The 14628-nt window shown below is 35.9% G+C and overlaps 1 protein-coding gene across 17 annotated transcripts in view; it reads left to right on the top strand.

The window, feature by feature from the left end:
* Nucleotides 1-14628, top strand: part of MYBPC1 (myosin binding protein C1) — an 86875-nt gene that overhangs the window by 28300 nt on the left and 43947 nt on the right. For all 17 annotated transcript variants that reach the window (XM_023631811.2, XM_014736769.3, XM_070254019.1 and 14 more), the window contains 5 exons: nt 1448-1558; nt 6494-6642; nt 6972-7089; nt 8591-8642; nt 10728-10784. In XM_023631811.2, coding sequence (XP_023487579.2) covers nt 1448-1558; nt 6494-6642; nt 6972-7089; nt 8591-8642; nt 10728-10784 — 487 coding nt within the window. The remainder of the gene's footprint in view (nt 1-1447; nt 1559-6493; nt 6643-6971; nt 7090-8590; nt 8643-10727; nt 10785-14628) is intronic.

Genomic DNA, 14628 nt, shown 5'->3' on the forward strand with positions numbered 1-14628 from the left:
ATACACACACACATAAATTCAGGAATCTAGCCACATATACCACAGGTTTCTTGGTTTTATTATAACTACTTTTTAACATTTGCATTACACAGTGATTAAAAAACTTTTAAAATCTCCATCACTGAGATGTGCTGAATTAGATAATAATACACATTTTTATAGAACTTTACATAAAGTTGATAAAACTCCTACAAATGCATCCTGTTGCATTCTGTGAGGTCATTCATTCATTCAACAAGTTTTGTTGAGGGTCAACTGTGATCCTCCTCTGGGCCAGGCGCTTTTGCAGGCACTTACAGGTATAGAAATGAACAAAACAATAACAATTCCCACCCTCATGTTGCAAATATGAATGACCGCCATACTCATTATTGCTATTAAGATCACAGACACTCACAACATAAAATTTTAACATCAACTTGGGTATTAAAAAAAATTGTGTAACCATGTGACTACATTACATAACTTCGTTGTGAAAGTGGTGGTCTCCTATAGATACAAATACTAAGCATGATTGGTACATGAAACTAAAATAACTAAATATACACTTCCTTCTTTTCAAGAAACATTAACAGGTAGAGAGTTGGCAACCATACATTTTTTTTCCAGTTATTAAGTGGCGGAAACTGAACTTCTCTGCATTCAGCTCTCGGAGACAGAGGGACTAGCTCCAGTTCTCTCTCCTGCCCTTCTCATTGGAGTTGACTGCTGATTAATACCAGATAAGCACCTGGAGTGCAAAATAGAAAATGCACAATAAACTTCACTTCCAGCTTGTCTCTCTTCATGGGAAAGCCTCAAAGAATATATTTCACTTTCTATTTTTTTGGGGTTTTTCCTTTTTTACAGGACGCTCCTTGTACTCCTGAAATATGTACCTGCAGGTCATGGTCTGTTACTTAATTGTCAAACTATGGCCACATCTATACAACCCTCATAGAATTGTCTAATCATACAACAGCAGGAATCTAAAAGTACCAGGCCAGGCTTGGCTGTCTGACGCTTCCCAGTTAACCTGCAAACTGACCCATCCAATTCTATTGTATAGATATGGGCTTATAGTCAGTCACCTGGAGAAGTACTAAGAGTACTGCTTTAACATACTTCCCACCGTTATTTATCTGTTAGACGACAGGCAGGTTGGGGAAACAAAGGAACCACGGCTGCCAACAAGGACAGAGCAACGACTTACCTGAAAAGTTTTACTATTCCTAAGAATTAGAAAATGTTCCTTTATCCCACCATGGAAGAGATATCTCTGTAAGAACGGGGATCTGTCACTCTCTACTGATAGCTGGGGGAGATAGGTGGAAAGAATGATGTTACATTTATCCAGGTTTATTAGACAAAGTAAAGCTTCCCATGGATGAGACCAACAAACCCAGGTAAGTCTGCCTAAGAAAGACCCGGCCCTGAAATAATCCTTTTCCTCCTTTCTGCTCATTAGAATGGTCTCTTGGTGACTCACCTGCTGGGGAAGATCAAGATAAACAGAATGCCAATTCTCAGCTGTCCACCCTGTTAGTGGAAAAGCCTCAGTCAGGAGCAGTGAAAGTTGGTGAGTATTAAATCCTGCATTTTTTTTTAAATGGAGGTGAAATTCACGTGAAATAAAATTAACCATTTTAAAGTGAACAATCAATGGCTAGTATTACACTCAGTGTTGTGCAACCACTACCTATATCTAGTTCCAAAACTTTTTCGTGACCCAAACAGAAACTGTGTACTCCACTAAGCAGTTACTCCCCATTCTCACTCCTCCAAGCTCCTGGCAACCATGAATCTGCTTTGTCTCTATGGTTTCCCTTATTTTAGATATTTCATTTAAGTGAAATCACACAATATGTGACATTTTGTGTCTGGCTTCTTTCACTTAGCATGTTTTTGGGGTTCATCCAAGTTATAGCCTGAATCAGTACTTCCTTTCCTTTTTACGGCTGAATAATGCTCCATTGGACATATATACTAAATCCTGCTTTTTTATAACCTGAAAAGAAGAGTGGCGGCTATCATTGCGGTGACTTTTAGCTCCTAGTCGTTGAGTGCCTGAACCCCGCAGCCCGGTTGGGTTCAAATCAATTTCCTCGTCTGTAAAATGGGGGTAATACTACCTGTGAAGTACTTTGAACACTGTCTGGCATATCTTAAAGTTCTGAGCCAGTGTTTGCTGTCATTCTGGCATGCGCCTTTCTGCAAGATGATTACAAAAGCTATGATGATGCACACATGCTAGATCATAATGTGTAGTATCTCAGAGGAAGCTAGTTAGATAGATGGTTTGATTTTGGAGATATTTATTCAAAAAATATTGATCACAGCTCTTCTTTTATGCACTATGCTGAACACTGAGCATAACATGTGAGTACTCAGAACTTACAGTCTTAATGGGAGGAGCAGACAACAAGAAATTAATCAAATAAACAGATAATCACAAAAGCCAAGTGCCGTGAAGAAAATAAACAGGGTGGTGAGTTAGACAAGGACTTGGGGGACCAAGAATTTTAACTAAATAAATTTTTATAGGGAATATATTGTGATCATAATTACTCTTTGGCACTTACTAAATATTATGAAAATGAGCACGTAGCTGACTCTATTCTAAAATTGTTTCTTTTAGTTCTAGAATGTAGAAGCACACTGCACAGGAATGGAAGCTTGCTTCCCTCATGTTTCTGGAAGACACAGAATGCTAGACAGGCCGCAGGTCTAGGGTTTTGATGTCCTTAGAGTCTAATCAGTTAATACAAACAGGCAGGTTTAATTCAAAAAGATCAGTTTCATTTAGTCACGTTCCTGTAATTCCAGACTTCCCATCATGTTGCCTAACAAAAAGGATGGAAAAAAGTCCATATATTTGTGGGGTTTTCCTCTCTGTTTTTTGCTGTAATAATTAATACATTGGAAAGTGCTCAGAAAACTACAAATGAGGTACCTTTTAAACATCACTACTTGTGAACACAGTAAATTTGTAAAGTGATTCCCTTTTAATTTTATTTATTTTTTATGAGGAAGGCAACTTCATTTTCTTTCTTCCTTTGATCCCCTTCATCTATTTCTCTCACCCTCCACCCCCTCCCTCTGGCAAACACCAATCTGTTCTCTGTATCTATGAGTTTGTTTTCTTCTGTTTTTTTAGATTCCACATATAAGAGAGATCATACAGTATTTGTCTTTCTCTGTCTGACTTATTTCATTGAGCATAATGCCCTCGAGTTCCATCCGTGTTGTCACAAATGGCAAGATTTCTTTCTTGTTTTATGGCTGAGTAATATTCCATTGTGTGTATATAACACAATTTCTTTATTCATTCATCCATCAATGGATACTTAGCTTGTTTCCATACCTTGGCTATTGTAGATAATGCTGCAATGAACATGGGGATGCATTTATCTTTTCAAGTTAGTGTTTCCATTCTCTTCAGATAAATATCTAGATGTAGAATTTCTGGATCTTATTGTAGTTCTATTTTGAAGAACTTCCATACTGTTTTCCATAATGCCTGCACCAATTTACATTCCCACCAACAGTGCATAAATATTTCCTTATGTCTGCATCCTCACCAACACTTGTTATTTCTTGTCTTTTTGATAATAGCCATTCTAACAGGTGTGAAGTGATATCTCACTGTGGTTTTTGATTTGCATTTCCCTGATGATTAATGATGTTGAGCATCTTTTCATATACCTGTTGGCCTTCTGTATGTCTTCTTTGGAAAAATGTCTATTCAGATCTTCTGCCCATTTTTTGATGGGATTGTTTGCTTTTTTGCTATTGAGTTGTATGAGTTATTTATATATTTTGGATATTAGCCCCTTATCAGATGTATGATTTACAAATATTTTCTCCCACTCAGTAGGTTACCTTTTCCTTTTGTTGATGGTTTCCTTTGCTGTGCAGAAGCTTTTTAGTATGATGTAGTCCCACTTACTTATTTTTGCTTTTGTTGCTTTTGCATTTGGTGTCAGATTTAAAATCATTGCCAAGAGCTATGTCAAGGAGTACCAGCTATGCTTTACCCTAACAGTTTTATGGTTTCGGGTCTTATGTTCAATTTTTAATCCATTTTAATCTTTGTGTATGGTATAAGATAGTGGTCAAGTTTCATTCTTTTGCATGTGGCTGTCGGTTTTCCTAATACCATTCGTTGACAAGACTGTCCTTTCCCTATTGTATATTCTTGGCTCCTTTTTCATAAATTAATTGACCATTTATGCATGGGCTTATTTCTGGGTTCTCTATTCTGTTCCATTGATCTATGTGTCTGTTTTTATGCCAACACCTTACTATTTGACTTACTACAGCTTTGTAATATACAGCATTCCCCCCTTATCCATGGGAGATACGTTCCAAGACCCCCCAGTGGATGCCTGAAATCACAGATAGTACCAAACCCTATATATACTGTTTTTTCATATACATACACTCCTACAATAAAGTTTAATTTATAAATTAGGTACAGTAAGAGATTAATAACAATCACTAACAATAAAGTTGGCTTTGGAGCCATTATTAAGTAAAATAAGAGGTTCTTGAACACAAGCGCTGTGACAACACAACAGTTGATCTGATAAGCAAGATGGCTAGTAAGTGTTTAAAGAGTGGGTAGCATACACAGTGTGGATACACTGAACAAAGGGATGATTCATGTCCTGGGCAGGACTGAGCAGGACAGTGAGAGATTTCATCACACTACTCAGAACAGTGCGCAATTTAAAACTTACTGTTTATTCCTGGAATTTTCCATTTAATATTTTCAGACCACAGTTGGCCACAGATAACTCAAACAGTCATTAAAGGGAGACTACTGTAGCTTGAAATCAGGGAGTGTGAAGCCACCAATTTTGCTTTTCTTTCTCAAGATTGCTTTGGCTATTTGCAGTTTTTTTGTGGTTCCATAAAAATTTTAGGATTATTTGTTCTATTTCTTTGAAGAATGCCATTGGAATTTTGATAGTGATTGCACTGAATTTATAGATTGCTTTGGGTAGTATAGACATTTTAACAATATTGATTCTTCCAACCCATGAACATGGAATATCTTTTCATTTATTTGTGTCCTCTTCAATTTCTTTCATTACTTGTAGTTCTTGTAGTTTTCAATATACAGGTCTTTCACCTTCTTGGTCAAATTTATCCCTAGGTATTTTATCCGTTTTGATACAATCGTAAATGGGATTGTTTTCTTTATTTCTCTTTCTGATAGCTTGTTACTAGTGTCAAGAAACACAACAAATTTTTGTGTATTGATTTTGTATCCTGCAACTTTACTGAATTCTTTTATTAGTTCTAACAGTTTTTTGATGGAGTGTTTAGGGTTTTATATATATAATATCATATCATCTGCAAAATAATGACAGTTTTACTTTTTCCTTTCCAATTTGGATGTCCTTTCTTTCTTTCTTTTCTTTCTTTTTTTTTTTTTTTTTTTTGTCTAATTGTTCTTGCTAGAACTTACAATACAATGTTGAATAAAAGTGGTGGAAGCGGGCATCCTTGTCTTGTTCCTGATCTTAAAGGAAAGGCTTTCAGCTTTTCACTGTTGAGTATGATGTTAGCCATGGGTTTGTCATACATGGCCTTTTTTATGTTGAGGTATGTTCTTTCTATACCCACTTTGTTGAGAGTTTTTATCATAAGTGGATGTTGAATTTTGTCAAATTCTTTTTCTGCATCTGTTGAGATGATCATATGATTTTTATCCTTCATTTTGTTAATGTGGTGTATCACATTGACTGATTTGTGGATATTGAACCATCCTTGCATCCCTGGAATAAATCCCACTTGATCATGGTGTATGATCCTTTTGATATGTTATTGAATTTGGTTTGCTAATATTTTGTTGAGGATTTTTGCATCTATGTTTATAGGGATATTGGCTTGTAATTTTATTTTCTTGTGATGTCCTTGTTTGATTTTGGTATCAGGGTAATGCTGGCCTCATAAAATGAGTTTAAAAGAATTCCTTTCTCTTCTATTTTTTGGAAGAGTTTCAGAAGGATTGGTATTAATTCTTCTTTGAATATTTGATAGAATTCACCAGTGAAGCCATCTGGTCCTGGGTTTTTGTTTGTTGGGAGGTTTTTGATTACTGATTCAATCTCCTTACTAGTAATTTGTCTGTTCAGATTTTCTGTTTCATCATGATTCAGTCCTGGTAGGTTATATGTTTCTAGGAATTTATCCACTTCTTTGAGATTGTCCATTTTTCCATTTTTATTTTATATATATTATATAAAACTAAACAAAAATTATTTCCACTAATTAACCCATTGCTCCTTTTCTGCTCCATAAACCTCAAGAGCAGAATAAGATGGAGTATCCTAAGAACTTCTAGGGTACTCATAAAAATATCAGGGCCATTTCATTGCACAATTCCAGGGGCACCAGTCACATCAGAGTGTATGTAGTGCAGTTCTGTATAATTCCTTCCAGTTGAGAGCAAAACAAACGGCAATTTTTAAACCATAATCTGAATCACTTGTGCTTTTTCTAGGTGAAAATATCACCTTTATAGCCAAAGTCAAGGCTGAAGATCTTCTTAGAAAGCCCACTATCAAATGGTTCAAAGGGAAATGGATGGACCTGGCCAGCAAAGCTGGAAAGCACCTCCAGCTGAAGGAAACCTTTGAAAGGCATAGTCGGGTATGGCCCTGAACTCCTGGAACAGGCTAGCTCATTCCTTCTGTGTCCATAATAGGTCATTTTCAGTTTCAGCTTTGAGAGATTTCAGCCCCCAAAAATTCTCTGGAGTTACCATTCCCAGTGTCCATATTCTGGCATGGTTGCTATGATGTACCCAGGGGCTGAGGAGCACATTGATCTCTCCTATATTGAAAGCATTGTACTGGAATCCCCAGATACAGACACATCTTTAAACCTTTGCTGAGCAATTTGGAAAATAACTGAAATGTGATGGGCTTTTTCTGTTGGCAAGGTAGGGCTGAAATATGTCTTGATACATTTCATTACAGGTGTACACTTTTGAGATGCAGATCATCAAAGCCAAAGAAAACTTTGCAGGAAACTACAGATGTGAGGTCACCTATAAGGATAAGTTTGACAGCTGTTCATTTGATCTTGAAGTACATGGTAAGAGAGCTTTCTTGTCCAGGCAAATGTGATTTTTTTTTTTCTTTATCGGGTATGTGGGGATAGAGCAGAAGAAGGTCATTTAATACTACGAGATTTTAAAAATAAAGTTTCCTTTAAAAATGTGTGTGTTTCTAATTGTGGTACTCTCAGCAAGCCTTCTGAATTAAATTATGAGACAATTTAAAAATAGAACTCGGGGGATTTTATTGCTAAGTATCACTTGTCCATGCTATCTATATTCCTTCAATCTCCCAGATAAGGGCTGATGCATGCCATTATTTTGCTGCTACTAAATTTACCTGTTTCATTGGGTCCACTATTTCCATTCAGGTTTGGAGATAAGTTAATATGGTATGAGGATTTCAGGATACCCAGGTGGAAGGGAGGATTTCTCTTATAAGGACTAATGTCAGATAGGGAAGTTCTCCATCCATATGTTCTGTGTACTGCCCAGAGTGAATTTAATAAGGATAAATGTAAAGGTGTACATATGGATTGGAAAAAATTTCACTTCTATAAGTATACAAAGGTAAAGTTGACGTGGCAGCAAAGATCATAAACTCAAGTTGAATCCAAAGTGAGATATAACTACAAAAGACAAAGCTGGTGTAATTTAAAACTGGGCCATTATAAGTGGTATGGGATCTAGGTTTAGGAAATAATACTCTTCTCTGCAACATGCTACTTGTTCCACATTTGGAATAATGTCTTTGGCCATGGGCACCATACCTCTACTGGGATCCCTTCTGGAATAGAGTAACTAGCAGGATGGAACCCAGATACCACGCTCTATTCAGTTTGAATGTGTGAGTGAAGGAAGTCAGACATATATAACTCGTAAATAAGGGAAGGGCTGCCACACAGAAGAAGGAAAAGGCCATTTTCCATGCACTCAAGCATTTAGGCAGATTAGAATCAAAAGGTGAAAACTGTGAGAAGGTGATCTTTGTCTTAACATTAGCATGACCTGTTTCACTAAAGTTATGTAGACACAACTGGAGGTTGTGAACGAGATTCCCATTCTGATAGATGTCAAGCAGAAGCTGGATGATCGTGTGTGGAGGCACCGTTGAGATTTCTGTATTAAGTAAGAATCTAGTTATTAGTAGTGCTTCTTCCATCTGGCCGGGCATGTCTGAGAATCACCTGAATGGCTTTTTAATATTATTGATTTCTGGGCGCCCATCCTTGATCCAGTGAATCAAAATCTCCAGCAGGGAGAACAAGAAGCTGATATTTTTTAAGTTCCTCACGTGATTCTAATGGGCAGGCAGGTGGAATGACAATTGGATAAGGGAACTCCTAAAGTCCTTTCATTGATTCTGTGTGAGGAGGATGAGGTATGATGTCTCATCAGCTCAGCCATCCAGGAGGAGAGCCATCCTCCCTTCACCTGGCATTCCTTCCATCTGAAGAATCTCCCCAGCCTGGAAAGAGACTGAACATAAAATTGCCTTCTTAATGGGTATTTATTTTATTGTTTTCTTTCCTTTCAAAGAATCTACCGGAACTACTCCAAACATTGACATCAGATCTGCTTTCAAGAGAAGGTAACTTCAAAAGGGGACTCTAGGTAGTTTTGTATAACATGAAAGTGGAGGATTTTCAAAACTCTTTTCCTCCACACTCTATATTACAAATGAGAACAATTGTTTTCACTGTAGTCAAACATGCCATATATTCAAAAGTCAGTGCTCTGGAAAAGCCATGGATTTAAAGCCAAATCAAGTATATACTGATCATTTTTAAGAATATTCTTGTTATAGTGAAGCTCTCATTTTTAAAGGTTTCACAGTTGCCTTATAGAAACACACTTTCAACCTATTCATATGTGGCTTCTTCCTGGATTGCATAATAGCCCACCAAATGGCCAAAAAAGATAGATATATCAAGATACACATCTTACATGACATCAGTTAAGTAATGTCAGAAAACCTATAGTGCTTTTCATCTAGAAATCACTTATGGTACTCTTAAACCAGTGTCTGGAAAACCACAATTAAGTAGCTACCTATTAAAGTTAGCACTATTTAAATATTGGATTATCCTAAATGAAAGACTATTGAGTCTGCTGGAATAAAGAAGACTGTAGAAGGCAAAATGTGGACACCTGTTTGATTTATTTTGCTACTGCTGAGGCTGAAAAATCAGGGGGTCAAGGAAGAAAAATGAAAAAATTTTTCTAGTCTATGAGAAATGTACCTAGCCCCATACCACCATTATTTTACTCTCTGTGCTTAATTCTTCCATAATGTAAATTCGTTAATGAGAGCAAATACTTCATTCTTGCTGTGACTGAATCCACGTACAGTTTCGTTGAATAAGGAAAGTATCCCAAACTAGTATAAAGCAATGATTTAGTCTGCTAATAAAAGGCATATTTCCCTCCTAAATTATAAATAAAAATTTTAATTGCTTTTAAAAGATTTTTAATATTACCCGATGAGTCAATTGGTATTTTTGTAAAGCCACAACTTTTAAATCCTATTATTTTCCTTTCACCTTCTCTTCACCCCCGGTTCAGCAAATGCAGACATCTAAAACTATACTCATCCTGTGTACGAGGATATTTTAGGAGAGGGAGACGTAATCTACCAAATTTTGCACTTTAAAATAATAGAAATGTGTTTATCTTGAAAGGTCTTCTCCAAATACCTGCCATTAAAGAAATTTTGAAAACACATGATCCGAGTTCAGTTCTTATGACTCACATGTTATACACACTGTTTTTAAACCCACAGCCTCTTTTCTTAGAAACCATAACTAACATTTGTAAAGAGCAGGAAACAAAATCTTCATTAAAAAATTAAACGTGTAAGTAAATATGTAGTGCCGTTTAAATGTCAGCCCCATAGCTTCTATTTAGGGTTTCCATGAAATCACAAAGACGGCTGCATGCCTAATTTGAGATGCATTTCTCCAAAGGAAAGCACTTTAAAAAACTCCTAGCAAAAGGGTCATCAACAATTCAAAGACAAATTTTCAAAAAATGCATTTTAAAAGGTATAAATATTAACAAGAAAATGAAGAGGTTATAATTATTTCCCTTTAAAACAGAAAGGAATGCATCTTTCAGAAAGCTCTGCACCAGCTCCATTCTTATGTTATGTTGGTATCACATTATCTGATTCATCTATTGATGGACACAAAGAGGTTACCTTTGAATATAAGCTTCGTACTTATATGTTTGACATTGGTACACTTTGTCTTCCAAGCCAATCTCTGTCTTATGTGAACAACAGAGATCAGCAAAAGTCCTTTGCTTTTTACACAAGTATATTTCTAAAGCCCCCCAACTTGCAAAAACAAAGTACTTTGTGTTGCTTGGCTTAAGTGCATTTGTGTTACTCCGTTTTAACACAAATTCAAGCACTTTTATATATGCAATCTACAAAAATGTGCCTTCTGAAATCATAGAGTAACACAAGTTCTTCATGTCTACTTTTCCACAAGTACATCCTCCAAAAATGTAAAATGTCACTTGTGTGAAAAGAAATTGTTTGTGTTCATTTAGTCCCATAACTTGTGTGCCGGTGCAAAATTGCATATACGTCATATGTAGAGTGTTTGGGGGAAACTGTTGTGTATGTGTCTCAGCGCTAAACCCAGATTTGCTTTTCTTTTGTTAATGACAGTGGAGAAGGTCAAGAGGATGCAGGGGAGCTTGACTTTAGTGGTCTCCTGAAACGTAGGTGAGAACCAAGTGATGGAGTGAGGCGCTGTGGCCTGGAAGTCTTTTAGATACCCACTCAGAGAAGTCACCTTTAAACTGGATGCTTTTCAAAGAAGTTTTCATTTCTTAAAATGTGTTTTGCTTATAGAATATAACAGAGTTGACTAAGAAAGAGACAGAGAAACAACTGCATACTAATCTGATAAAGATTTTAGCTGATGCTTTTAAGCTTTCTTTTTAAATGTTTTATGAGTCTTTACGTATTTTCTTAGCTGGGGATGAGGAGATGTGAAACTGAGACGGAGGACTTAAATACCTAGAAACCTCTGATTTCTCCTATTTCAGTTCTGATTCCCTGTTATGATTGAATAACGAAAGCCTCCATTCTCCTGCCTTTGATATTTGACCAAAAAATCAATTTCGCCGTTTTTGTAGAAGTCTCTGCAAGTGTACATATATTTTAAAAGGCAGACCTACTTTAATATAATATTTATGATTTACTTTATTTCAGCAAATCTAAGACACCATTCGTCTTAAGATATACATGTATTTTACAAATCACTAAGCAATGAAAAAGTTGCTCTGAATAGTGTATTATGACACACTATTGACTATAAATACACCTTTATTTCAGAGATGTTTAAAATATCCAAAAAGGTGCATTTTAGGAGTGATAAATTATTATAGTAAAATGGAAATAAATGTTTAGTATTATCACTCACGCTCCCTTAATATGTTCTCTCACAATAAAATTTATAGAATTTCATTATAGATATTTAGTACATAACCATTTAATAGGATTTCTGTCCGTATATATGCATATATATAATCATATACTAAATTATATGTGTTTTACATAAAGTTATACATAGCTATTTACTATAGTGCAGAAGCATCAAAGAGAAATTAATTTTTTTCGGGGATTGTGTTTATCTAGCAAATTTGTGAAAAAACAGATAAAACTACAATTCTAAATTAATAATACAGTTATGCCCTACTTAACAACAGTTTGGTGAACGACTGACAGCATATTCGACAGTGGTCCTATAAGATGAGTACTATATAGGCCAGGTGTGCAGTAGGCTATACCATCTAGGTTTGTGTAAGTACACTCTGTGATGTTTGCACAACAACAAAATTACCTTATGACACATTTCTCAGGATGTATTCCTGTCGTTAAGTGATGCATGACTGTAAATAATATTGCTATCAGTCTTCACTTAACTTTTCAGGTTCATTTTTTATTAGTTTTAGTGCCTCTGATGGTTGTTAAGGGAACATAATTTTAAATATGCTTCACAACAATTACAAATAGTAATAAACTGCGTTTGTGTTTATTCTCAGTTTAGTTGGATGGCTTTATTCAAGTCCCTATGAATAAAAAATTCACCTCTACTCCAATCCTTGGGTTGAGAACAGAAACATTAACAGGTGCAGTTTATTAATTACTGATGGCTATTAGCCAATTAATCACTGATGGACTTTGGCAGCATCAAATACATCTTTCCTCCCTTGGATACTTGACATAATCGTTACTCTCAGTAATATTTATTAATCCCCCACATTTATTTAAAGCAGTAGTATATGAAGTGACCTCCAGTGAGTCTCACTCTTCCTCATTCTACAGGTGAGAAACCGAGGACCAGAGACGTTTAGAGTCGCACAACTAGACAGAGGCAGGGCAGGGACTTAAATCCAAATTTTCCCTTTCTGAGTCAGTTCACTTCCTGTGTCTGATGTAAGAAATATTCTGAATCTGCTTCGAGAGTTGGTGCTTCCGTTTCTAACACAAATTGACACTTCAGGAAGACAAGAAAGCATTTTCCCCCCTACAATCATATACTTAGCCAGAAAAACACTAAATGCTTTCTTTGTGTGGAATATAATGCCAGATGATGGGAGGAAAAGAAATCCAGTGGCTTCCAGTGCCTGGCATCCAGAACGGGATGAATACATACTTGTGGCATTGAAAAGGTGCTGGTGGAAAGATGGATTTGAGTCTCACCTCTGCCGTGTACCAATTACATGACTTTGATCAAATTATATGCCCCCTCTGCGACTTGGCTTCCACATCCGTAAATGTAGAGAATAAAAACTACTTAATAGAATTAATGTGAGAATTAAATTAAATGTAAAAAGCCTGACTCATAGTACGTGTCAAATAAATATTCAGTTCCACCAAAAATGTGATATTTTCTCTTGAAGAGCTTATATTTGTAAAGAGACAAGGTACACACACACACACACACAATCAATCAATACAAATGTGTTACAGTAGCTTATTAAACACTATGCTCTGACTAAAAAGGAAAAAGAAAGAAAAAAAGAACAGACTAGTCCTACCAGCAGTTTGGAGAGTAAAATAAATCATCTAATTAATGGTCAAAATGACTAAAGAAAAAATTTACTAGAAAAAATGGGCAGCAAACATGTCTCCAGTTCTCATTTTCTTTACATCCCCTAATTACGACTTTGACTCATAATTAGATCGTCGTTAACATAAGACTCCATTAATTTAATGTACTATACTAATCCACCAGTATAACTTTCGTTGTGGTTTCCTACTAATTGTGAATTGCATGTGTTTTCATTGTGGTAATGACATGTGGTTACCATTGCTACTCCTCCAAGAGTGTGTAGCAAAATCCCTATCAGAATAAATACCGCTACAACCAACACCTCTATACAGCAAAAGATCTGCCTGCCCTGGACAGAGCCAGTGTATTTCAAACAGGCACTAGCTAAATCGTAGTAAATCCTTTGGGCACCATCTTGTTATGGGATTTCACATATATAAATACTTGAAAGTTTTATTCTACATAAAATTTCTGTAACTGCTTTGTACTTCACTTGGATCAGCAAGTTATTGAAATTTTGATGTAGATGAAAGTACTGTGAGTGTTATATACGTCTATCCCAACGCTTGGAAATTAATCGTGTGCCTATAGAAATTTGGACTTTTCTCCCTACCGTAATTTAACATAGCCATGTAGATAGGGCCATGTGCAGCCACCATGGTAAGTAAACATATATTCTGGATGAGTTAAGGAAATGCTATAGGTGGGAGCCTTTACCTCACATTCCAGTACAAAATGATGACTACTTTAATTTCGCGATTTGGAATTCAGTTAGGTGATGGAGAGAACAGAAAGGAATAGACAAGAGGTTATTGGTGTTTGTGCACAAAATTTGATAATATTAAGAATGTGGGAGAGTGGGGTATATTTTGGTGTTTAAATGAAAAAAATGGTGAAGATAATCGGTTTTATGAATCTACCAACAAAACTTAAGAAATCACACTGAATATTATGATCTTTATTACTGGCTTCCATTATATAAATAGTCACCTCCTGGATCTAGCTATGTCTCAGAGTTCGACTTATGTCTCGTTTTAGCTATTTTAATATAGTCTTATATCTTTAAATCCTTTCACCAGTGTCGAGAAGATACTTAAAATGTGTATGTGTGTAATTCTTCTTGGCTGAAATAGAAATTTAACACAACGTAGTATGGCATAACTTTGTATTTTGGGGACTATATGTAGGCTGGAATATGACAAAAATAGAGCATTAATAAAGTAGATTGAGGAAATGCCCACAGAGAATACAAATGTACATACATACACATTTTAAATGCAATTCTCCAGGACTTACTGCAAAATATTTAAAAGATGTATTTGAAATTTAGACTGCTTTCCGGCAGTAGATTTGGTAGATCTGGCAAATTATTACCGATATTCCAACTTCAGGACAATTTTTCTTGAGCTTTTCAATTCCCCCATGTTAATAGAGGGTGTGGTTATCATTTCAGTGAGATGAAGATAATACTTGTGTCTTGAATTTTTAAGAGGCACATTTTCCTAA

This window comes from Equus caballus, chromosome 28 (assembly GCF_041296265.1).
Source record: "Equus caballus isolate H_3958 breed thoroughbred chromosome 28, TB-T2T, whole genome shotgun sequence".
In the NCBI taxonomy this organism is placed as follows: domain Eukaryota; kingdom Metazoa; phylum Chordata; class Mammalia; order Perissodactyla; family Equidae; genus Equus; species Equus caballus.